Genomic DNA, 26,390 nt, shown 5'->3' with positions numbered 1-26,390 from the left:
TCCCAGATCAAACTATCAGACATTTGAAAATGCGAGGCGTCGGTGGAGGCCTTAGAGACACAACCTGTTTTTTGCTTTCTTTGTTGTTTAGCTTCTTCCCCTCGTCGTTTATTGTTGAGGGTTATTTCCGTTCATGTGTTTCATTGTTAAGTGCAATGTATGTATTCATATGGTTTATATTTAAGAACACTTTTTGACATAATGTCGCTATGTAATGATATCGTAAAGTTAATGGAAACCACACCAACAAACATTATCATTGTCTTTCTTAAGTCATTTCTATTGATGTTTGATGTACAAATGGTCTCATCTGCAGAAAAGAAAAAAGAAAAAAATGGTTTGGGATGGATGAACCCATCTAGTGTTCGCTGCCACCCTTCCTTACCATTGGTGGACGTTTCTAGAAATGGCTTCAATGCCTTAGCTACAAAGATCTTCCTTGTGCGACAGCGTTAAAGTGTTCTGCGTGTCGGCATGTGTATTTAGCTGTTCATAAAAGCTATAAAGAATGTGCATTGCTTTGTTAATGCTAAATGTGCCTCTGATATAAACTTTGATGACACTCGTAATTCAGCAGGCATATGTTAGGCCTGTTCTTGTCAGTCAGCAAGCTTTACGATCAATACTTAAGATTCTTCTATTAAACCCAAGGACTTGTTTGATTCTGGACTTGTTAGGCACAACTGTGAAACTGTGAATGATGCATTAACAAATCACTCTGTGCTGAAGAGATGCTGAGCAAATGTCATGTTCTGCAGTGTTGCTGGTATTAATATTACTTTTTAATGATTACTCACTTTTTATTATTCTTTTTTTTTTTTTTTTTCGCGATCCTTATCAGGCCCCTGTGACATCTGTGTAAGAAAATGTTTAGAAAAAAAGTTTTAATTGGACACACTAAAAAATGCTGGGTTATTTCAACCCAACTTTGGGTCAAATTTGGACTAACCCAACTTTTGGGTTAAAAATTGAATGTAAAAATTTAACCCAATGGTTGGGTTAGTCCATATTTGACCCAAAGTTGGGTTGAAACAACCCAGCCTTTTTTAGAGTGGAGATATATGAAATATACAGCTTCCTGAAAGAGACCCTTCAGATCATATATTGCACTCTTAAACGTTAATACTTAATATCAGAAATCTATATTGATGGCATATTGCTGAATTGCTGACTTTAGGAGTGCGCTTGAATAGCTGATGCCATTATTACTTATGAAATCAATCACCAGACCTCATTAAGTGAGAATCAAATATTCAAGTTGTAGATATACTATGTTTTTGTCTAAATAAAACAGTGTATTCATTAGCCATTTGCTCTTGGTTTTTGGTCTTTCATTCTCTATAGTGTTTTTCAGTCAGTGTCAGTGTTTTTTAGCCCTCTGAAATCCGAGTTGCATTCACTGTACCATTGCAGACTTTTGAGTTTTGTCAGGTATTGTTTCTGCTACTCAAGTATTTTAACAAAATACATCTTTAATTAGCAATAACCATGTGGCACTACCTTTAAGGAGGTCTGTATTATCTGGAGAGTTAGTCTGTTAGCATTTTCCATTCATCTCAAAGACAGTTGCTTGGCTTGCGCAGGACCACCTCGAAGCACGCAATTTAAAATCTGCCATATTGCCTAAGACGGCATAACCTTTTGAGCCTCAAAGTGTCATGCAACTAATCAATCTTTATAGACAATCCTAAACCTTCATGAGTGAAAGTACATACACATCTGCTGCAAGAGAAAACAAAATGTCAATCATATGATCAGTCTTTGAATTTGCACTGTAAAAAGGTTCTGTAAAATTTACGGTATAAAACTGGCAGCTGTGGTTGCCGAAATTTTACTGTAAACAATATGGTAGCAACATTTTAGGTTTTAACTTAAATTTACAGTTAAATACCGTAATTTCATTAACAGAAATAATGTTAATATACCAACCTATTGAAGTACTGAAATCTGTTTTGTACCTTTGTAATACACTGGGAACCACCAAATGTAGGTGATGATGAGAAAATCACATGATGAGCCAAAGCCCATTACAAGCATCTTTTAAATAATAACATATAGAAGGTTCACAGTGTCATTCACACAAACACTAAACACCATCATGGTAACACACATGAAACTGAAATAATGCAATAAACGTTCATTTAACAACATTAGGTGTAACATACAACCCTAATATACAAAACTGATAAGAAAAAACTAAGAAGAAACAGTTATTTCAATAAAAAAAAAACATCAAATTTGAAATGTAACGCAGGGAATTCTGGGAATGTCAATTTACGGTTATTCACTGTAAATTATACAGTCTTTTTCACTTCCAAAAACAGTATACTACCGTAAAATTACATGTAATGTCCAATACAGTTTTTCACCGTATATAGTAGGGGAATTTACCGTTAACCATTTAACAGGTTTTTACTGTAGCATTTTTACAGTCTTTTACCGTTAAATTGTCATTTTTTACAGTGTGGTTATTATTGGGTCCTTCACACTTGATGAAGAACATGGTTCTCACCCATTTTAATTATTAGCTGCTAAGACATGAAAATATAAATGACTAGAATCCAAAGGCCAATGGTGTTGCACAGGCCCCAATGCAAAAACCATTAATTCAGGGCCTAAATATCCTTATAGTTCACATTAATGAACTTACATGAAAATGTAACAGTGTAATTGTGTGTTTACAATCTCGACCAACTTAGTGGTCTCCAGGTATCTTTTCATTAACAATAAAAAATGTTTTTGTCGGCTCTTCTTAATTAACACCATCTCTAGAGAAATTTAACAAAACATTAGTCTTGCACCTTGATTTTCTTTGTCCTAAAGGGTTATATTTTGCTTAATAAAACTAATTTTAGTGTGTAATGATACCGTTAACCTGATTTTATGACTGAAGCTCTGAAAATGTCATTTACTGTAAATGGGTAGCGGCTATTCACGCTCGAAAAGGTGGATGCTATTTATAGTGTACATGCTTTATACATAGCAGACAATAAGCATACTGTTCACACTTATAGTGTATGATAGTATGCTAATCCCTTCAAAGGGTTTACCCTCCGGAGTGAGAGCTTAAGGGTAGGATGAGAGTATAAAACAGTAAAATCAGACATTTTCATCATTTATTTTAGTCTTTTAATGTTGTTGTTTAAGTGTGTACGGATACTGAGAAAAATCCACGAGTTAGTTACACCACTGCTGTCAAGCCGAAAAAAGGATACAAGTTCCTTAAAAGACATCCATATGTTTCCAGCGATGCATTGCAAGCTTTCTGAAGGTGTAAAATAGCACAAAATAAAGAAACTGTCAAATTTATGCGATTACTCACAGAAAATCTTCCTCTTTTTCACCTGCCGATCTTGTCATTTATTTGGACGTGCAGCGCTCAGAACCATATAAGGAGAAAAGGGAGGAGTAGAAACTAAGCATAAACTAAAATGGCAGTTTTTGTAATGTAATGCAGCTCTTACGTTTGTGATCGCTGTTGCATTTTGCTGCGTCAAGCCAAATTTAGTCCTATTACCAGGGGCAACATCACATCATAAAGGACCAATTAAAACAGTTCAATGTTTTAAATAAAAACGGTCTCCTGGTCTTGTTTCTGTTATTGGTTGAGTCCTTGTGTATGAACTGCTTTCGGTTCAGATATCATGTGTCATCCTCATTCTTCAGTTTCCCATCTTTTCTCACTCTACCTCCACTTGCCACCTCAATCAGGTTTTCAACCTGTGATTCCATTACACTGCCTCCCTCCTGTTTTAGTTTTTTCTGTTCCTAAATCAATCCCCGCTTTACATTCCCTCGTTCCGCATTCAGCCGCCTGGGGAGGATAAAAAGACTCTTTGTGTCTTCGTTTTCAATCCACTTTCACATTGTCATCTCAGGCTGAACTCTCTCTGCAACAGTATAGGCTACACTTATCTGAGAAGTCATTTTGTGTCAAACAGCAGAGGCTGCAAATGCTCCAGGATTGTCATCGACTTCAAATCATGAATATAGCAGAAGTAAACAAAGATGCAAAGTAATAAAGCATCCTTCTCATCAGACAGGCGTACCATTTTCCAGCTTGACGGCAACAAATCTTAGGTTTAGATCCGACAGGCAATAACATGGGAAAGAAAGCCCCCACAAACTAATAAACCAGATACAATTTAGGGCATGGAATTAGAAAAAGACAAATGCTATAGCATCATGGCAAACAGGATTAAGAGCCCAGTGTATCTCAGAAACAGCAAATAATATACACATAGTGTCATAAAAAATATATTTTAAAAGGGACACTTGTGGCTTCCTGTTCAAAATAAGTGTTTTATAGCCTGGTATCATGGGAGAGTTTTCCATTAAGAACATTTTATTCTGTAGTTCTTCAGAAAACCATCTGGGCTATTCTGTGTTAAAGAACACAGACACACTGATCTGAAGTATCTATAATGAGACATCAAACACTTTTATAATCTCAAAATGACTAATAACTAATACAAGATGCAAAGAATGTAAGCACATACTTATTGTCTATGGTGGTTAAGAACAATACTGAACACTGAGTAGGGCTGCACAATTAATCCAATTTCTAATCGCGATTACAATTATGGATTCCACAATTACGTAATCATTCAAAGCGGCAATTAATTGTTCAAAGTCCACTTATGTTATTCTGCACGCTTAAGATAAGTTTTTTTTCTTTCTACATGTTATCTTAAGGGTTTTTCCATTGTTTTAGTTTTAGTATAACATTATATAATACCATTCATATTTTTATAATTTAAAGAAGAAACCAATCCGATGTATAGTTGACATTTGAGGCTTAATACTATAGAAAAGCACTAAAGGTTTTTCAGTCAGAGTGTTTTCAGCTTGTTTATTTTCATATAAAAATACGGCATGCAGTTGCATCAAACAATGGTATAAACATCATTCAATGTAAATTGTGATAATCGTAATTAATAATCGCAATTACAATTTCAAGGGAATAATCGACAATGATGATTTTTGTCATAATCGTGCAGCCCTAATACTGAGTAACTCTGTTAAAGCCGTATAGATGTGATGCAGTGACATTTAAAATAACCTATTTAAGTGAACAATATGTACTCATGCACTCACACACACCTCAACACTTGGTACTAAAAACGCCAATTAATTTGTTGGCTATTTTTTTAAGCACTAACACTCTGAATAGAAAACAAATGCCAAAACCTGGCAACAGCTAAACTTCACAACAGCATCGGCAATGAAAACGGTATAAACAAAACAGGCAGCAAAAAATACATGCTGGGAACACCAGTATCATAAAGTATAATTTCCTTAATTTTATGCCTTTTTCATGCCATTTTACACAAATGTTACAAGGTTTTTGTACAAGGCTATTGTAAAGTAGAAAAACCTCATTTATATGCAGATTTGTATAAAATGTAAAGGTACAAAATTAAGCTGAATCAAGATAGATAGCTACGACTGATATAAAGACTTCAAATGATTTCCACAGATGTCTGGCAGTAACTTCGAGACATTCTCCAAACACTTAGGTCTTGAGCAATATCTGGACATATCATTGCTGCTCTGAGGAGGAATATTCATTGGTGCCGGGTGAGGAACTTCAACTTCTGGCACAAAGAGGAGGACTGCAACACCCCAGAGAAACTAGAGGTGATGCATTAATGTTGGTGGGATGTTCGTTGTACCAGTGGACGTAGTTCAGAAATCCCTGTGTTGACATGATTTATAACCATGAGATCTTTCTGCTAGAATTTTTGGCTTAAATGAAAATCTCAGTGAACTTACACAACCGCTTTGCGCACAAATTTCAGGGGAGGCTACAAAGAGTAAAGATTCCCAATGTTTTAGTAAGCTTACTGATATCCAGCATTCTTTAGAATAAATGAAGGCCGTTCACACCATTGCTCCTGCTCTAATAAGTCCCTGCTCTGATAGATTCTTCATTCTACCAACGACCGATAATGCCTTGTTCGCTTCTGTTCCGACTGCTTTTGATGAATATCCTCCTGCATGGGAAACTGGAACTACTGCCAGCTAAACAAATCACCCTTGATACACCTGAAGTGCTTCTGCGAGATCTTTTTTTTACACCTTTCATTTTGGGGCCGTTCTGAAGGTCAAGGCACCAGAATCCAGACTCACTGGAACCGACATGGGGGAAGTTGAGAATTTATGAAGCTGCCAAACTGGAAACCCAACATGAGCAACCTTGGAAACCTCATTAAAAAGCTACCGCTCCTCCATTCTAATGCAGAGTTTCCTGTCTGCTAGAGCCTGAAGCTGATTTGATTGCTACTCATTCTGCACACTGCCGACAGACTCTTTCTGCCAATGCATCGTCTGATGCTGGAGGATCGTTACTGCTGACTGGGTTGAGGTTTCAGTGATCACTGAGGTGAAGATTTGTTGAATGGAAACACTTTCAAATTTATACTCAATAGCTGCAAATCCTTAATTGTGCAAACTCTCACTTTTGAAATTCTTTTTTGTTTTGTTTTGTTTTTTTATTTACATAAACACTGTACAGTTTGTCCCTCTCAGTAGCAAAAACTAAATGTACTCTGGTAGTACAAGGAACCCGAGAAATATTATTTTAAACAACTGGGACTCAAACTTTCGCAAGACACTGTTTGCTTAATCAAAGCTAATCCAAACAGACACATACATTCACACTTAACACTGGGCCCCAGAAGAGTCTGTGTTTTTATAAAACTAACATTCAGCAACAATTATGCGTCATTGCCAACAGAAACTTGGAAAACATGGAGACACGGGTGGCTGCATTTGATTTTGGATGGGGTTTTTGTCCATGGATGAGTGTAGAGCTGGAAAAAACAGTACTAACTGTGAGCCATATTTCAAAACACTAAGTAATTGCAAAGTGTTAAATTATATGCAAATCACTGAGAGCTACAGAGAAAATGTGGCTGTTTTAGGGTGCTTCTGTTTTCTCACAAAATGGGTTTTCATTGCCTATCATTCAATATGTGTCAATATACACCCCAATCCAAAAGATACACAAATAATGTGGCATAATGTCAAAACTTAGTAAGTAATATACATTGACAAATCTAGACACAAATTAACATTTTGTGCCAGAGAAATTAGCTATAACAATTTACATAAACAGATAAACATAATATTTAGAATTTATGCAGAAATCAATAATAAATATATAAATAAATCACCCTGATGGTGATGAAAACAAAGACCCCTAACTCTGTGACCTTTTCAGGGCACCGCGGGAGGCCGGCTCCCTTTTCCTCTGATCCTGGACCAGCATCCAAATCCGAGTCCTGATCTAAACCACCATTAGAAAAAACCTACACCTGATCTGAAACAAAACAGGATGGTATAGTCTCGTTTAGGACAGCGCTTCAGGGCACCCTGTCAGATTGAATTCTGGGACGCTCGGCGGAAGTGGCCAACTAGAGCCGCGGGAGATTCATTATAAGCTCCTCAGACCAGACACGTAAACATCCAGAAAGAAAGCAGCGTATATGTTTATCTGTGTGGGTGTCTGCACCTGTCTCACACTGTGATCTTTAATATTTCTCTGATATTTTAAAAGGTGCAAGCTAAAGCAAGATTCACGTCCCTCCCGAGTCGCCCGCCCACAGATGCTAAATTGATTGTAATTATATTAGGCGGAAAGAATGAGTGGGATGTAGAGAGAGAAAATGTAATTGTTGCTCAATGATGACGTTATACATACCAACTTTGTGGTTTGCATCCTGCTCCGTTTTGCATATAGTTGAGTGCACAAGTCTTTAAAAGTATTTTTCTTTGACCATTAAGCACGGCTGGAGGCATGCGCTGTACAACAGCACTGTCCTGTTCGTGAGACCAAGCCTACAGTACTTTGAGTACGTTTAAATAGACACTAATATGCAGGGGCGGACTTAACATTTTAGCGGGTGAAGTGGCCGCTATAGGGCCCCGGGGAATCAGGGGGCCCCATCTGATACTAGCGAAACATATTTGCAGCGTTGAGCAATGCAGCCAATCACAGGCATATCTGTGAGCAGAAGTGTTTATGTTAGAATCCAGTCACCGCTCAAAACGCTGACTAAAAAGCTTGCGAATCCTCTCATTACAACAAAGTGTAGATATGATGTAAATAACAGATTCATTGTGCAGTGTAGGGAGCTTATTAACGGAATGTGGTGAGATCCAATGATCTGAAGTGTGTGATAGCTTTTAGTGATTATATGAGGGGGCGCTCTTTGCATGCATTCTGTCTCAGAACAGATATTTTCACCTCAGTAAAGAAGGTATTGTGGTTCAGTTAGGGTGACCATATGGGCCATTTTAACGAGACGTGTCCTTGCCAGGATTTCTATATTGTCTAAAATATCCAGGTTGATAGATTGTTGTATGACATTCACGAGAGCTATAGAGAGCAGAGCAGACAGCTCCTTATGCTTTCGAATCGCTCTCGAGGTACTTTGGTGTCATTCAATGATCAGTGCGTACAAGTCGAACGAACAAACAAACACGTGTGCTTATTTGCATTGCTTTGGTCGTTCTTTGTAGATCTTACCTTCTCACATGCCACGATTGGTCAATTATATACAATACCTGCATGTTATTGGTCAAACTACTTTGGATGTTTTAGGCAATATAAAAATCCTGGCCAGGACATGTCCAGTATGAATGGCACATATGGCCACCCTAGGTTCAGGTCATAATTTTATTTCTCTTACTATTTCAAAATGACTCGTTTGTGTGCTTTTCCAACATCTGTGTGCTTTTCCAGTGCGAACCGCCCTGCACTCGTATAAATGCACAGATTTTATGACTGGAGATTTTCGCTTAATAATAGATTACATTTTCAATTTATTTCTAGACAAACCCTACAATATGCCTTCAGAACACTTGGAATATGGAACGAGTTGCATAGAGAAACTTTTTGTTTGTAAAAAGGTTCAAATTTATTAAATGGATAAGTGCAAAAAAAAAAGTGAAAAAAAAAATCTTCTTTTGTGATCCGAAAAAAAAAGAAGGCAGCCTAATACGGCTTTAGAACAGCATCAGGTTGACTAATTATTTACTGGTTGTTAAGGGATAAATAAACTATGAGAGCAAGCGAGCAAAATTAGGGTTAGGTGTAAAAGAGCACATCGTTCTGTGTTGGGGCCCCATACCTGGAATTTGCTTAGGGCCCCCAAATCATTATGTCTACCCATGCTGATATGTACAGTATTAACATGACCAGCTTTCTAAACTATGAAAACTGCACAAATACTGTACCTATGCGAATGACCTCGTGTTGTAAGTACGTTTTGTTCTTCTTTCCTTGTCATTTTGACGTATCTCTTCAGTGCGCACACCCCTCATCCCCTCCACATGACCTGCGATTCTTTCTCATGCAGGGTCAGTACGACTCTGGTATCACATTGAGCCAAAGTAGGAAACAGAACGAACAATTCTGAGCATTTCATCTTTTGCTGTTTGGTGTTCTTGAACAGAATGATAATTAGAGTTTAACGCGTTCACCAGACAAAAAAAAAAAAAAACGAAATCAGGGGAAGTGTTCGCAGCTCTTCAGTCATATTTAAGGATTAGTTTTCATTTTTCTTTATTTAATAAAACACAAAAGGAGCTGTTAGGAAGAATGGATGATGAATGTCAAATTGCATGGCTTCAGAAGAATTGGTATAGACATTGCACGATACAAATAGATTACTTCTAAGTCAGTTGTGTTGTATTTTTTGGAGCCTGGCAGTATGAATTAGTGCCCAAGATCTAAATGTGTGGAAGAAATTCATACAGATATAAAGTAACATGCATGGTGACAAAAATGTATTCCTTTAAAGTCTGAAATGACCTGATGATGTTCAGAGGCCATACACAGACAATACAGAATTTATTATTGAACCGAATTAATTCAACATTGAATTGACTAGAGCTAAATAATGACACTATTGTTATTTTAGAGCTGCTTTGCAAAATCTCAGTTGTCACCATAATTGAGTTTCCATTATTGCTATTTTCCTGTTTATTATTGTGAAGCTGTTTTGAAACAATCTGTAGCCTATTGTGTAAAGGACTATATAGAAATAAAGGTGACTTGACTAATAAATCATATTACAGTCCCTTGCATTGTCCCATGCCCTCATATAGAGGTTATAGTTTATTTACACTGATTTATTTTGAAAAGTCTAAGGTTTTGTTTTTCTAGAAAGCATGCATTGATTCATTTCAAAATAGCCCATTGAACAATGTATTGCATGAACAAAGGGAATGCAATTAAGACCTTTCCTCATCCTTCAGGCTTTCACCATGTTTCCCCTCATTTTTGTCTCTCCACTTCTCATCGGTAAAGACATTACAGCATTTGGATTGGATTTACTGAGGTAGATTAGAAGCAGACACAGCAAGAGCCCATCCTGAATGCTTGGATTTCTGGGTAATGGATGGAAATTAGTGATGCCATCGGTTAAACAAACATTTGAATGCAAAACATACACTCACGCAAGCTGAAGCTACTGCAGATGCACACTTTATCTTTGCCCGTATGTTGTTTCTTGCATAGCATTTCCTGGTTGGTTTAGTTATTTTGAAGCTTGACACCTCCAGTCCACATGCACCTTTATTATTTTGAGTAGAGTTGTCAGGATATTCTTAGAAAGTTTCAGGTTCAGAAATGTGTCTAAATGCATGAACTATTCCTTTAATGCATGTTTAGCACTGCGTGGTCCTCTTGAACTTGGGTTGATCCTGGGGTTATTTTTCATTTTCTGTTGCATCAATAATCCAGTATGACGTAGGTATTATATATACTAAAAATAGTTCTTACAGTACCTTAACACGACTGTTCTGTCTTTGAAAAAGGTGAGTGCGTCTGTGTGCTACTTCATTAAAACTCTATTATTATTCAAACACACTCCTCATAAGGGAAACACAAGTGCTCGATCACACTTAAGGGGAAAGCTGAGTGAGGTGTACTTACATTTCTGAAGGAACCATTACAAACCCCACATTTGTACACATCTCACATTCTGTTCTTTGTAGAACACACACTGACAACAGCTGAATTGGTGATGCATGAATAAAGGCAGACAGAGAAAGGAGAATATAAACAGGGACCGAGTAAAATAAGGGAGCTCCTGAGAGAGAAAAAGGACAGAGAAAAAGGAGAAAAGGCATGCTTCCATTCCCTGAACATCAAGACAGACGTTTGCCTATGAGAGAGAAACTTATCATGACAGGGTGACGATGATGAAAATCACTGTAATAGCAGCAGAGGTTTAGAGCAACTGTATACTACATGCTTTTGTAGCTTACATTTTTTTAAATTCATTTTAGTAAAGCTTTTTTATTACTACAAACAGTTAATATAGCTTTTCATTAACATTTTCCACACTCTTTCTGACCCTTAAAATTAAAGAGTTGTTTCTTCTAAAAATAAGAATTCTTTCATCATTCACTCATCCTCAGGCTTGGGCACTATTCAGTCATATGATAGCCAATGATGTCTATAGTTGCTTGTATTCAATTAAAAAATTGCACTGTTCCTTTGAAGCCAGGAATGAATGATAATGAAGGTGTTTGGAAAGGTTTAATCTTGTATTTGTGCTTGTGCTCAATAGAGTGCATTAGTGCCTATATCACTTTATAAGCGGTGCTGGTTTCCAGAAGCATTTTTTCCATTCATTTTTCCATAGGGATTAAAAAAAATCTTCATTGAAGCGTTATAAGCCATGAACCAAGTGAAACAGCTACAAGGTGAATCACACATTCAAACTTTTATTTGGAAAAAAAAAATAAAATTTGAAAATGAAAAGTATTGAAAAGTATTTTAATACCTTTAATGAGGGAAAGAACTACAATCCCATGAACCACTGCAAAAGACATAATCAAATTAAAAATGATCAACAAATATAAAACTATTATTTTAAAGCTGTTGATTGCATATATAGAAACAATACATTTTAAGTTTATTTCTAAATATGCATGTATATACTTTAATATTTAAGAGTTTTGAGCGCATGGGCAGACCTACTCTCTGATTGGTGGAATTTTCTGTATAGCATCACGGGTAATGTAGTTTTTCACCAGGGATTCTGCTGTTAAACACAATTATTTACAACATAAGTTGAAATAATGCAAACTGATGGCTTCATCAAAAGCACATACCATCGATTAACAACCTCTGAGCCCACAGTAGGTCTGTCTTTAAAGCCTTATGAGTTGTTGTTACAAATCAATTTCCCTGTGGAGAAAATGAATGCCATTTTTAATTCCGGAACCCGACTGTTGCAATCTATTAAGGAACGGCACCTCTGCAAACGCTACTGTTTCTATGTGGACAGTCATGTTGTGATATAGTATATTAAACTTATTTGAAAAGAGCAAGATACAGTTTTCCAGGATTTTTAAGGATAAGTGAGTGTGTTGCTTTGGAAGAAGTTTGATGATATTTCAGAGATACGGTCATAAAGGACAGATTGCACTCTATAGAAACACGCTCTAGGTATTCCTTATGTCTCTATCTCTGTCTGCACCTGCAGTCTTAACCTTGATTAGTGCTGTTTAACACTGGTGAGTGTGTGTCTGTGCCACGGTTTTGTCTCTCATCCTCTTCATTATGAGCTCATCCTCAGGTTTCGCTCTAATTAAGATGTTATTTCCTCAGCCCTTCCCGCATTAAGACCACAGACAAGAGGTTTATTCAAACACTCTTCACTTTTTAAAATCTCTCCATTATGATGAAGGGATACTCCAAATTAACTGTGCATACAGTGGGTACGGAAAGTATTCAGACCCCCTTCAATTTTTCAAAAGGGTGCTTCTACTAAATACTGAGCAAAGGGTCTGAATACTTAGGACCATGTGATATTTCAGTTTTTCTTTTTTAATAAATCTGCAAAAATGTCAACGATTCTGTGTTTTTCTGTCAATATGGGGTGCTGTGTGTACATTAATGAGGAAAAAAAATTAACTTAAATGATTTTAGCAAATGGCTGCAATATAACAAAGAGTGAAAAATTTAAGGGGGTCTGAATACTTTCCGTACCCACTGTATCTGATAAAGCCAAAGCGGCCCGAGTCACTGGATCCCTCCAGTCACAATAACTGCGGCCGTGACTGCAGTCCCGCTTTAATCACATTGACATTTTCTGGTAAATATTGTGTGCTGGGTGAATGTTTACGCAGTGAGCACCTTCAGTGCATTTTGTTGCAAAAGTATCCCCCCTTTTTTTGGTTTTATTCTGTTTCGGTGATTAATTTTAAGTGCCAACATGTACCTCATCAAAATAAACTTGACTGCATTGTGTTCTGAAGGGACTCGAATCGTATTTAGTTATTTCTCAGCATTACCATTCTCTGCGTTAGCGTAAAGTTTTGACTGTCTTGTATTGTGTGGATAACTTTTCATGGCAGAGTAACAGTTTGAAAAAAGTCTTTGCAATGTTTTTTTCAGCATGTTTACAGACGCTACATCAATAATAACACATCTGGCACAGATATTTTGGTTACACTTTATTTTGATAGTCCACTTTAGATTCTACTAACTAAAAGTAACTTTGCAACTACATGTCAACTAATTCTCATTAATTTGCAACTACATGTCTACTAACTCTCAGAGTAGACTGTTAGGTTAGGTTTAGGGTTAGTAGAGCAAGTTGACATATAGGCCTACTTGCAAAGCTTCTCATAGTCAGGACCCATCAAAATAAAGTGTTAGAAGATATTAAGCAGACAGTCTACTAATACTGACTGCTAGTTGACATGTAGTTGCAAAGTTACTTACTGTTAGTAGAATGTCTAAAGTGGACTATCAAAATAAAGTGTTACCGATATTTTATTGCCCCCTTGAGCACTGATGCAGTACAACAGGAAAAATGCATCGTCCAAAGCGTTTGCGTGTGTTTCAGGCCCAAAGTGTCTCTATTCTAAACTTTTATGGAGTTTTCTCAAAATGTACATATAATGTTAGTCAAGGTTTGTTTTGAAACCAAAAACAGTTGTAATTTCTTTTGTAGCATTCATTTGTACTTTAGTGGATATTTTTGTATAGAAAATTACCTTGTCATTGGAAAATCTGAAATCTCTTGAAGGTTTTACTCCTATACTCAAGGTTCTGTATGTAAATGAGCTCAGGTAAGATTGGTTAACCTTTTCGCATGCAAAATGGATGTCAGTTGTTTGTGGTTTGCTGTCAGGTTTAATGCAGTCGGCACTGATTCAGTCTTCACTAACAGTTTCGAGCTTTGCATTACATTTAGACAGGTTCACAAAACAACCTAAGGTTAAATCTGTCAAAATCAGAATTAAATTGTCAATTATATTTACCCTACATATGACTATTTTTCATTATATTTTAAACTATTCTGATTATTCAAGAACATTTTACCACAGTGAAACATTTCTCATTTACAAAAACCCTCACCCACTCATAGTCCTCTGGCAGTGTTTAAAGGGGTCATATGATGCTGCTAAAAAGAACATTATTTTGTGCATTTGGTGTAATGAAATGTGTTTATGCGGTTTAAGGTTCAATAAACACATTATTTTCCACATACTGTACATTATTGTTTCTCCTCTATTCCCCGCCTTCTGAAACGTGTTGATTTTTACAAAGCTCATCGGTCCAAGAGAAACACAGCGTCACACACGGCGGGCTAGAGTGAGCAGAGGCGGCGGGCTTAAGAACGGTGCAGCCGGCGGATTCGAAGAAGGAGGTGCCAAACAAAGTAGTTTCGCTTTCACAACGAACCACACTAGGTGTGGCTGACTCTTAACTTTTATAAAGAATATCTCTTTGGATTTGAGACTTTAGTCTTTGCAACTTTACAGATCTTCTTTATGCACCAAGAGCTTGTAACACTTCAAAGAGAAAGGAAAAATTGAAATCGCATCATATGACCCCCTTAAAACCTTGAGTCTGCTTTGATATGTATGAATGAACCATGTACATGTATACCGTGAAATTATTCTTCAGAATGTGAATTTGCTGCAACTGGTGGCCAGCAATTTTCTGCTCATTCCACAGATGTTCAAGTGGATTCAAGTCTGAATGAGCTCTGATTGAATTACATCCTTTTGTTGAGCCATTCCTCTGTAGTTTTCGTCAGTGCTTGTGGTTAATTAGATTGGCATTCAAAAATAGTCCCTCTCCCAATTTACCCCGTCTTAGAAGTTTGCCTTTTTCTTTCTGCACTTTTTTCATGCATTCTACAATCATGTCCCATGAGTCTCATTTTCTGCTCTAATGTGACCACAGTTTGTGTTCCTCTAATGACTTTCTGTATGCTGTGTGTGTTTGCCAGTGATTTTGTCTCCTAATTTGGCTTCTATTTTATTCTGTAATACATTGAAACATCTGAAAGTCCAGCGATTATCATATTTATTCCCCGTCTTCTTAGATAATTTCCCTGTAGACTAATTGGATGGCAGAGTGAAAGCCCTGTAGCTATTTTGTTCCTTTATTAGACTTAATGAAGACACAAAATTAGATATTGTATGAGAGAACAATCACACACTGAACTTTTTTTTTTTTTTTTTTGTACATTTTTGAAAAAAAGAACTTTGGCAGCCAGTTTCCCGTGAAATGCAATGGTAGTGTTTCAGGCATCGTCGGATACATTTATGCGACTGAAATTTGACAGATTTCAAACTGTATATATCACTAAGGATTCGAATGTAAAAACACCAACCTTTAACCATATAACGCAACATGCCTAGTTTAATGAGAAGAAACACAACTCTATTCAAACATCACACTGTAATTACATGTGAAGGTTCACAGAGGGACTTTCATTGTTTCTCACCTTAAATTATAAAGTGTTAAGACTCAATTAGCTAAAGGAAGCCATCAGGCGTTAATGTCTTTGAGCAACTGCAGTTAAGTCAATCTCTTTTCATTTCAATCATACGGTGGATGATAATGGGTCTCATCGCACATTGAATGATGATTTTATTGTGTGTGACACGCTCTGGGTGAGAGATGTGTGATTGAAACCCTCTCCTTTAGCAGATGAAGTGTTACCGATTAAGATAATAATGTTCAGTATACTTGAATGTAGATGAGAGAGGCCTGAAGGGACAGCAATCTGGTCTAATTGGTAAATTCAGCTAACTGCAGAATAACAGAAAAATCAGAATGAATGTGATTATTCATGCATGTACACATGGGCAGTGTAATTACAATCAGGTGGGTCAGATGTGCAAAAAAGATTTATTATAATTATTTTAAATTGATTTATATGATTATCTGAACTGCATATGCAAATTCTATTCATTGCACAGTCAAAAAAGATTCTGCACTCAAAGCACTTGTAACTTGCAACTATTTGTATCTCTCTGATTTTATTTCAATAATCATGTTTTTAGAATGCATCTATTCAAATAGCTTTGGATCAACATAAATCTGTGAAAATCTCATTTATTCAGTAAGAACATGGTTAAAATATTGGAACAAACAATATTCAATTAAATAAATCTCAAACAGTTGTTGATGGTAAATTTATAAATCTGGTTATTGTGGGTTTGAAACATATTCAGCTTTCATTATGTTACATAAATACCTATCCGTTTCATCGAAGTATGATTGACAAAATTGCATTACGTTTATCACATTATTAGCTTTATTCATTTATGTTAAAACAATATAATCCAAATTAATATTTTATATCCAATTTAAATGCATAAATCTTAAATTTAAAGTGTTTTAGTGTATGCAAGTGTCATTCTGATAAGGATCCTCACAGGAATAACTAACAGACTTAAGTAATAACTTAAAAACTAAATAAATAAAAAAACTAAAGATGTTTTCATGATGAAATAAAAAAACAAAACCATTTCATTTTTACATTTACATTTGTTTTTCATCTGAATATTTTGCATTTTGCATGCCATCACTATTACCATTAATCACAATTCACTTTAACAGGTAATTAAAATGTCAATATTACTTTAGTTTTTTTTAACCTCAGTTTTCTTTATGCAGTTTCTGATACATTGCATGCATTTGCATTTATGCACAAAGACACTTTCTATATACTTCTCTCTTTTTCTTATTCTTGAAACTTACTTGAGTATAAGTACTTGATATTATTACGCTAAGTTGCTTTGAATATAAGTGCTTCTAAATGACTAAATATAAATGTAATCTCAATAGTTCAACCTTGTTATAGGACAAAAATCCAATAGTTACATATTTTTAGTGGGAAAAAATCCCCCAGTGTCTGTCCTGTCACTTTGGGTCTGAGGTAGAGAAGTATTATTTCTTGCATATTTAGTCATAACCTTTTCGCGAGAAGTGATTACAACTCAAATCCGCACAGCATTAGCATTAGCATTTATGTGATTTTACCCAACCTTTGTTTTGTTTTTGTAGTGTTCATGCTTCAGGGTAAGAATAAAAGCATTTGTGTTTCTTCTCACAACGTGTTGTTCATTTTCAGCTACTGCTGTGAAGTCTGTTTTTAGTATGTGAGTATTTATTGTGGTGCGGTTTGTTTAGCCGGCAGGGGTGTGATGATGACAGCTCACCCCCACCGTTTCTCAAATGTCAAACCTTTTAAGCTTGTGTCTTTGTTAATACCTGACACTCTTCCAACCAAATAAAGTTTCTCAAATTTTTTTTCTGAGGGAATTTGGTTTAGGAGCTGCATCTGTCAGTTTAAAGCAAACTCAATGTCATTTTAGCATGAAAATAAATGAATATAACCAACCGAGGCCGAAAGTGGGTGCAAACACATGAACACAAACACTAAATTAAATTCAGGATATTGCATTTCATTCTGGAGGCATTGGTTATTTCCCAAACTACTTGTGTGAAATATTAACTAAGCATGAAATACTTTATTAAAAAAGGCAAAAAAGGTGATATGAAAATATGAAATACACCACTGATTTATAAATTGGTTTCTGCTCTCATCTGAAGCAACCCTTGCGATAGGCGCATAGACACAAAATAGGCTCCAAAGAAACAATCCTAAATTATTAACCTTCCATTTTGTATTTCTCAGTCGACTGCTTTTCAATTTATTCCTCATGGTTTAAAGGTTTTTTCAGGTCTAGCCTTCCTTCTCATTACGGCCCAGTACCTTTGTGGAGTGACCCGGGAATGAGCGGTAAGCTTCAGGATGTCCACGGGCCACTTGAACACCACAGAGAAAATTGGGGGGTCATTACGGCCCCGAGAAGAGCCCTCGAGGCTTCTGGGGAATGGAATGGATTGAGGGTATTGTGTGGCAAATTATTGAAGTCTATCGCAATAGACGATGTCAAACCAGAAGATTCTGTCATCGCAGATCTGTTTCTGAGAGTTATTGATCTGTGTCACGCACGGACGACAAACGTTCAGTTCTTCACACACACAAGCACACAAAAAAAATCTGGTTTGTGGGAATGTGGGAAACTTTAAAAAAGAACAACTTGAGCCTTGAGGTTTGTTTTGACATTATTTTTAGTGACAGTAAATCAAAGACAGTTGCATACTGTTAAATATAAGCTATGGTGATGGTTTACAGCCTCCACTGTGGCTTTTAAGAACATCCAAACAAAACTGCAGAACACGTCCTTCATCTGGAGTCCCAACATTATCATAATGACCTCATTACCATTTGATGATTTTAACACAGTTGTCATGGCAAACATCACACTGTTGCAGTTTTAAAGTGACAATAATCATGGTGCTTGGTGTCAATATTATGGCAGGTCAGATTGGTAAAATCATGGTATTAGAAGTATTACAATAATGTTCCATTCAGAAGTGTGGGCTTGTTAAGATGTTTAATTTTTTTTTTTTTAAAGAAGTCTCTTCTGTTCACCAAGCCAGCATTTATTTGATCAAAACATGAATATTGTGAAATATTATTATAATTTAAAATAACTGCTTTCTATTGTAATATATTGCAAAAAATAAATGAAAAAATCCTGATACAAAGCTTAATTATCAGCATCATTACTCCTGTCTTCAGTGTCACATGATCCTTTAATGCATTTTTGCTAAAAAAAAAAAAAAAAGAGTTTTTTTGTTTGTTTGTTTTTTCAAATTAAAAAAGAAAATCTTAACAACCCACAAACTTCTGAATATTAGTGCAGGTGGGTACAAAGAGAGATCTGCAAGGTTAACAAAAACTGATTTGATTTAGCTCAAAGAGCTAGATATGATTTTTTTTTTTTTAAGTATCTAGATTAAATCATATAGTGGCAAGATTGCACTGAGAATGCAATCGTGCCTCAAGATTAAACTCATCTAACCTTGAGAAGATAAAAACTTAAAGAACCAAAGAACTTCTAGTTTCTTTGCTTTGAGTTTGTCACAGGCATGAATCATGATTTGCTAAAAGCTATTTCTTGCCATAAGAAAGCCTTTTATGTATGCTTTAAAAGGTATATTTTTATTCTAAAAAGCATTTTATTGGACAAAAACATTCTTACTTCAGGAAAATTTCAAATGCATAAAAGTTCATTTTCTCAGTGTTTAGGAGTACATTAGCATATAAATGATGTCAAAGCTGATATACATTAACAAAAGGTCCAATTTTGAGATCATGGGGTTTTTAAGTGTGCGAGAACCTAAGTGTTGAGTCTCCTGTGATTGAAAAAGGGCTCCACCGTTGAGTGGTGAAGATGTTTCAGCCTTCAGATGGAGAAGCTTCATCTGCCTGGATGTTCTAGCACTCAGCGAAGTACTTGGAAGGAAGGACAGAGCGACACTCCTTCACCGGCAGCATTGCCAGCCTGAAGCACATAAATGCACATTTACTATGGAGCTCAGAGCTGGAGATCAATCACAGGAACAATCACTGTGCTCATACTCACATCTTAGCGAGGAACCTCTTCTTGGGACTCAAGCCACTGCTGGAAACAAGATATTTGAGATAAGTGATCATATGTGCATTTGAACCCTTGCGACTGCATGAGTGAACTTACAACTTGTTGCTGCTTCCCGCCAAAATCTTCAAGCAAGCAATGTCATCAGAGATGTCATCATCAACGAGAGCTTTCAAGATAAAATAAAGACATGATGACATAAAAAATAGCTTGAATATATCATGGCGTATTTGTCCTCCACTCACCGCTGCACTCGAGACCACAAAGGTTCAGCGATGCGCTCGATCCGGGATCACAGGCCTCGCGGTCGCTCAGATGGAAGATTCCCAATAGGTCCCAGGCGATGACATCATCACGCCCCTCTTCCTCCGAGCTGTCTCCGGAGCTGTCCTCCTCGGACATCGCCTCTGGACCGCTTCCAGACGAGTCTGCAGGGATCTTTTCTGGGAAGAGACCACGGCGCCATGTCCAGAGACGCTCCTTTGCTCCGAGTATCTCAGCGGTCTTGCCCTCAGGGACAGATCTTCCACGTCTTCCCTTGGGAGGACTTTGTGGTTTAACAGGGATTATGTGTTCCTCTTCCAGTTTCTCATCATCTTCTTCCTTTGCTGGTGGTTTTTCCTCCTTTGGTTTGGGGGGAATTTGGAATGCAGGTCTAATCTCATCTTGGATGTTGGTGACGAGGCTGGTGTTGAAGCCGGAAGTGTTTTCTACATTACAAACAACTAAAAGAAATAAAATGAATAATTTGCAGATGTTTGGTGATGTAAAATATGAATGGGATTTTAGAGCTACAGCAGAGGGTAGAATTTTTAGTGAATAATGGCATAAATTTGGGTGTTTTCCTCACACAAAGATGTTACGACTACTTTAGTAATTTTCATCCCGATTTCACAGGAAAACGTGTGAAACTTGAATTGTAAGAAACATAATTTTATTTATTTTTTAAAGGAAAACATGAAGGTCCATCCCTAAACCTAACTATCAGTGGGGGTTACGAAAATGTAGCTACAAATTAGATTGTTGAAATTCATATGATTTCGACCCCAATTCGAACATGAGATTGTGTCGTGATTTTGGTCATTTTTAGAGCAGAAAAAGTTACTCACGTCTAGCGATGAGTTTGTCCTTGGTCATTTTGTCTCCAATGGATCTAATCACCTGAATCTGAGATGCTTCCAGCTGCTCCTTCAGCTCACATTTACTCATGATCCGTCCCTCAGTCACACTGAACACCAGCAAAACCAGAACCAACGCCGCCAACATCTTCACGGAGAGAATGCTGTGGATGAAATACGACACAATTACCAGCCTACAGAAAATAAAGAAATCCACAGAAAGTGTACGTTGTTAAATCAATATCCTCTTTAACAAGTCCCTTTCAAACGATGTTCATTTCCACCGACAGCCCGCACAGGCTATTGTATAATGCTAACTAATTGCCAATTTAACAACAACAAAATATTGTAACAAACTAGCTTCATTTTATAGCATAAAGACCAATTCCCAGCAAGGACTATAAAGATACAGTTTTTATAATTGTTGTAATAATGTAATTGTGTGCTCGAGCATTTAAAGCGGCTGACGATAGCTGCAGCGGGTGCTTAATGGAACGTTATCATCCGTTTAACCCGATCTCATGAAAGTGCGTTGACTTTGTCGACTCGTGCATATCAAACGCATAATGGGTAGGATTAGGGGTGTGGGGAAGATGCGAATTATATATAGGCCAAAATGCGTATCCTATGCATGCCAACAAAGTGCGTATCATATGCACGCAAAACACGTGCATATCGCATGCACAGAAAAGTCAGTTTCTGTGTATAAATAGAATGCAAAATACATGTGCTATTGATACATTTTCATGTGACAGGTGGGCCGTAACACTCACTATTCCTGATAGATAAAGAGATTTTTTTCCTCACAATGTCAGATTCGGCAAAACTGTCCTATGGTAAATGATCAAATCGCACGAAAACAAATGGATAAAAAATCAAAATAAATAAACGAAAAAAGTCCCAAAACTTGAAAAATGAACAAAGACAAGCGAATGCGTCAAGATGTTCTGTTCATTCCTACTCTCATTTTTGTTCTCAGCCAAATCAGGTCCAGAAATGGCCAGGTTGTCCTGGGTGTGTATTTGAAAGAAAAGATAAAAGGAGAGCCCCGCTGAGCTTAAGTAGTATAAGTGGGCAGATGTTTATGTGCTGATAACAGCCCAGCAGACGTGAAACACATTTAGAAGAGAAAGAAAGAAGCTTGACAACTGCTTCACTATCAGTTCTTGTCAGAGACACACACGGGGTGACGCTTTCCTCTGTTTCAGCCTCAAATTAAGTCACTTTGTGGAGAAAAACACTTTAAAACGAGCTCCAACTGACACATTAGTGCTCCAAATCTTTTTAAAGATTCAGAGAGGGTTTAGAAAAAGCTACATAAAGTACATGTTACATAAACCACCACTACTCAAAACAAACGAAAATGTCATTAAGTGCTACTTGAGGACACCCAGTACCTGTCAGAGTAAATAAATAACGTTTTTATTAAATATCAAATCTTCAAATATGAAAAGCACAACTGCTTTATCCTTACCAGAGGTTCTGTTGGGAAGCTGCTTGCTGGCGATTTGACACTGTTTTGCTGGTCGTTCTTATATACATACTGTGACCTATAATCATATCAGCACTGTACGCTGGTCACACCAAGACTAATATTTAGGACAGGCAGGTCAACTTCTGTGACAAAAGCTTCATTCTTTCGCTGTTGTTTACCTTTCCTTCAGTGTACAGTGTACTTAAAGGGTGTTTGAATACTCCACATTTTAGCTGTCACCTGATAAGAGCCCCTTTTAGTAGGTAGGCCTATGTGGGTTATTCAAATACAAAGACTAGAACCACTAATGCAAAGTGTCAATAATCACACCAGTACAGTATCACACGATACACATATACACTTCTGATTCAAAATGCATAACTAAGTTTATAAGTGATGGTTGGATATTTTCCTTTAGTGTTTTAGTGGTACAACACTTGATGCCAACCACAGAACTGAATTGTTATACTTTTGGTTTTATTGCCTCGAACATTCACAGAATCCCTCCTTATGACAACAGTAGAGCATTAAAGAGGCTTTTGTGAAGATGTTATCTGCATCCGTTGCTCTGGAATGTTTTTGAACCATACGCACTGCTGAATTAATGATCAGGTGTGTCCCATAGAATTCATTTGTTTCATGTTGGTGGATCACATGCAATCACATTTTTTTCTTTTTTTCTTTATTTTAGAGAACTAAAAAGGCCCTTTAGGTTTTATAAGTGCTTATGATGGATAGAACTGGAATAAACATTGCTGAATAACCAAACTGTTCTTGTTTCACCAAGTCTGACGTCAATTTCTGCTGGCAAAACTCTTAAAAGTAAAGGTTCTTTATTGGCATCCATGGTTCCATGAAGAACTTGTAACATCTATGGAACCTTTCCACAAAAGTTTATAGTGGTAAAAGTGGTTTATAGTGGTTCTTTACACTCTTATTAATAAAAGTTCCAAACAGGGGTTTTCCCGGTGATGCCAAAGAAGAACCATTTTTGATTCCCCACAGAACCTTTCAGCAGTTCTTAGAAGAACCATGTTTTTCTTAGTGTGAAGATTTTAATAATCTAAAGAACCTTTATTTTTAAGAGTGTAGACTGTTAACATGTTTTTAACACTAAGAAAATAAATGATTCTTTTAAGAACTGTTCATGGAAATGTTCTTTAGGAAACTCTATATGGCATCAGTGAAAACCTCTTTTTAGAAGCATTATTTTTAAGAGTGTGGTGCAACACATCTTGACTTTATCTCTATCAAGCTGAACTATGGTTAGGCGCTCAGCAGACGCAGGTTTGATGCATGCAAACTTTGTAATAAAATGTCAAATTTCACAACCGTCATTTGTCACCTGCATGCTTGAGTGAACCAGACCTCAGCTGGGGTTTTTAGCTGACCAGAGAGATTTTGAAACTCTGATCTATTCAGCGTCATATGAGGCAGGTGTCAACACTTGCATTTGAAATGTTTACATAAGATGAGCAGGACGGGCCATTAAGATGATGGATTAAACAGCTGTTTTCTGAATCTGTTTTCAGAGTGAAGGCTGCTGCTGTCTCCACATATCTTTCATTAAAAAACGATTTTAGCATTAGGTCATTCATCACATCTTGTGTTCAGAGTGGCCTTGTGAAGAACAGAAAGCTTGATTCCTGCAGTGGACAAAGTGAACTAGATTAGATCAGAAAGAAAAATCAGTGCTTGCAAGACTTGCAAGCAAGAAATGTAAAGTTTCGGGTCAGTTTAGGTTTTAGGATTTGATTCTGAGTAAATAAAACATTGAGGTGAGAGGACCTAAAACTGCAGCGCTACTCACTTTACTACATTTTTTCATCAGCAGCTCAGCTATTTTCAAAAAGGTGTAACTTTTCCAATGACAAGCTAATTTTTAATGAGTTGCAGTGTAGTGTGACTAAACACTAGCTTCACTTTGCATTGCACACACGACTTTACGGCCAAATACTCTTGATCAAAGCAATTTCTCTCTTTTTTTCCCTCTCGAAAGAAACATTGAGGAGTCCAGTTCGTTTAAGTGAATTTGTTCATTTGACAGTTCCTTTAAATTAATAATTTCAGAGCAAAGAAGTGACTGTATGGTATTTTATGTATTCTTCTTACAGCACAGTATGTCAATGCTGCTGTTTGTCACTATGTTTTCAGTTTACTTATAAAAAATAAGTGCTTTATAGTTGAATTAATTGTATTTAATGTAATTTTTCTGTTTGATTTTAATGTTATTGCCATAAGTTGTTTTTGTGATATTGATTTGATTTAATTACATGTATAATACCATCGATAGTTAGTACTTGTAAAAGATAAATAGTCATCCAAGTCATTTAAAAAATGACAGCATTTGAGTAATTCAAAGAAATCCATATTAAGCTTTACTCTCTTTAGTGAGCTTTTTAAAGCTCTGCATGTTCAGGGTTTGATTTTTTGTGTAATTTATGGCTCTTTGGTGAAGCCTGTGTGTGTGTGTGTGTGTAAAGGTTCTTGTAATTGCGGTTCAGTCAGGTTGACAGAGAGCAATGTTAATCCCACACACCGAGAAGCACAAAAGAACACTTGACATTTTCAACCAGGAGGATTACTCACCTATTCAATTACATCTCTTAGACTCTTTTCCTCTTTCTTCCCATCATTTCTCTCTGTTCTTCCCTTGTACAATTAATAAACAGCCTTACCGTAGGAACAATCCACAGGCCTCTATGTGCCACACTACAACTTATCAAGAAACACTTTCAAACTCTTTCCACTGGCTCTTTGAGATCCTTGTATGGATCAGATTTTGCCAATACTGAGGTGACTATATCTATCTATCTATCTATCTATCTATCTAGCTGTCCTTATGCCGTTCTATCTATCTATCTATCTATCTATCTATCTATCTATCTATCTGTGTTTATTAATGTACCACACTATACATATATAACTTATATAACCTTTATTTTAATAACGTTTCACTAATGTTTCATGCGTTGTTTCTCTCCATATTTCTTCCTCATCATCTTGGCTGCAGGAAAGCAAACACACGCTGCAAATCATCCTCTGTTGTGTGTTTATCACTGGCAACAATCTCAAGAACAGCTACTGTTTATTTTGTATCAGTGTGCTTTATGAGCTGTTTGCATTGATTTCTAGTCTGCACGTCCAAAACTCAAGTGAAGAACTCTAAATATATCCCTCTTCTTCAGTTGAACTTGTAGTTAATAAGTTATTTCTGATTTTGTCTGTTCCACCACAAAACACACATACAGGCTCTATTTATACGCACACTCAGCCTCTATATTTTACTTTAAAATAAATGCGTTAATATATTGTTATATAATGCAAAGACATTCAGATATTTATACTTTGCTTTGACAGCACTTGTTTATTTTGGTGCAGCTCGCTCTTTTACTTTGTAAGTGACATTCTCTGGAAGCTTTGTCTTGGGGACCCTGCGGTCTGAAGGTTAGCTACAGCGTTGAGATTTTAATGTCCTGTGACTGAAATCTTTAATAATGAAGATGCTCTTATGTAATGTGTGATTATTTTGATGGCGTGGGCTGAGAAGGCCATGACAGCGATACTCCCCGAGGAGCTGACGCACCTGTTTCAAACACCTTGAACTCCTGTGTCCCTCCGCGGCAGGAACACTGAGTAATCGACCCTCGCTCTCTGTCTCTGATCTTCATCGCAGTTAAAGGGATAGTTCACCCAAAAAATAGCATTCAGTTTGATTCTGTGTGCCATTTTGTCCTGTAAAAAAAAAAATCCAAAATGAACAAAATGTCCACTTGTCTGAGATTGTTGCAACTCTTAGTCATTTAAGTGTAGGAGAAACACTTGGTTACACAATCATGAATAACACAATCTACAGTATGTGCTGCTGGTGTGATGAAAGAGTTTGGCTCAGATTCAAACACGAACATTCATCTTTTAATGACATGTTTGACGTTATTCATCAAAATGAATTTTAAAACAGATCTGAAAAACATGATCAGCATAAATGAGGTGTATGAATTGCATTTTAATGT

General features: G+C 36.6%; 1 protein-coding gene across 1 annotated transcript; it reads right to left on the bottom strand.

The window, feature by feature from the left end:
* Nucleotides 1-19,432: 19,432 nt before the first annotated feature.
* Nucleotides 19,433-26,048, bottom strand: LOC107700793 (uncharacterized). The gene is made up of 7 exons (XM_016502609.1): nt 25,964-26,048; nt 22,378-22,453; nt 20,895-21,067; nt 20,031-20,510; nt 19,885-19,954; nt 19,774-19,812; nt 19,433-19,692 (listed from the first exon to the last, which is right to left on the bottom strand). The coding sequence occupies exons 1-7, from the start codon at nt 26,046-26,048 to the stop codon at nt 19,626-19,628; spliced, it is 990 nt and encodes a 329-aa protein (XP_016358095.1). The 3' UTR covers nt 19,433-19,625.
* Nucleotides 26,049-26,390: the final 342 nt, after the last annotated feature.

Source organism: Sinocyclocheilus anshuiensis, unplaced genomic scaffold (assembly GCF_001515605.1).
Source record: "Sinocyclocheilus anshuiensis isolate Anshui unplaced genomic scaffold, SAMN03320099.WGS_v1.1 scaffold1127, whole genome shotgun sequence".
NCBI classification, from domain to species: Eukaryota; Metazoa; Chordata; class Actinopteri; order Cypriniformes; family Cyprinidae; genus Sinocyclocheilus; species Sinocyclocheilus anshuiensis.
This window is presented reverse-complemented; position numbering and strand designations above follow the sequence as displayed.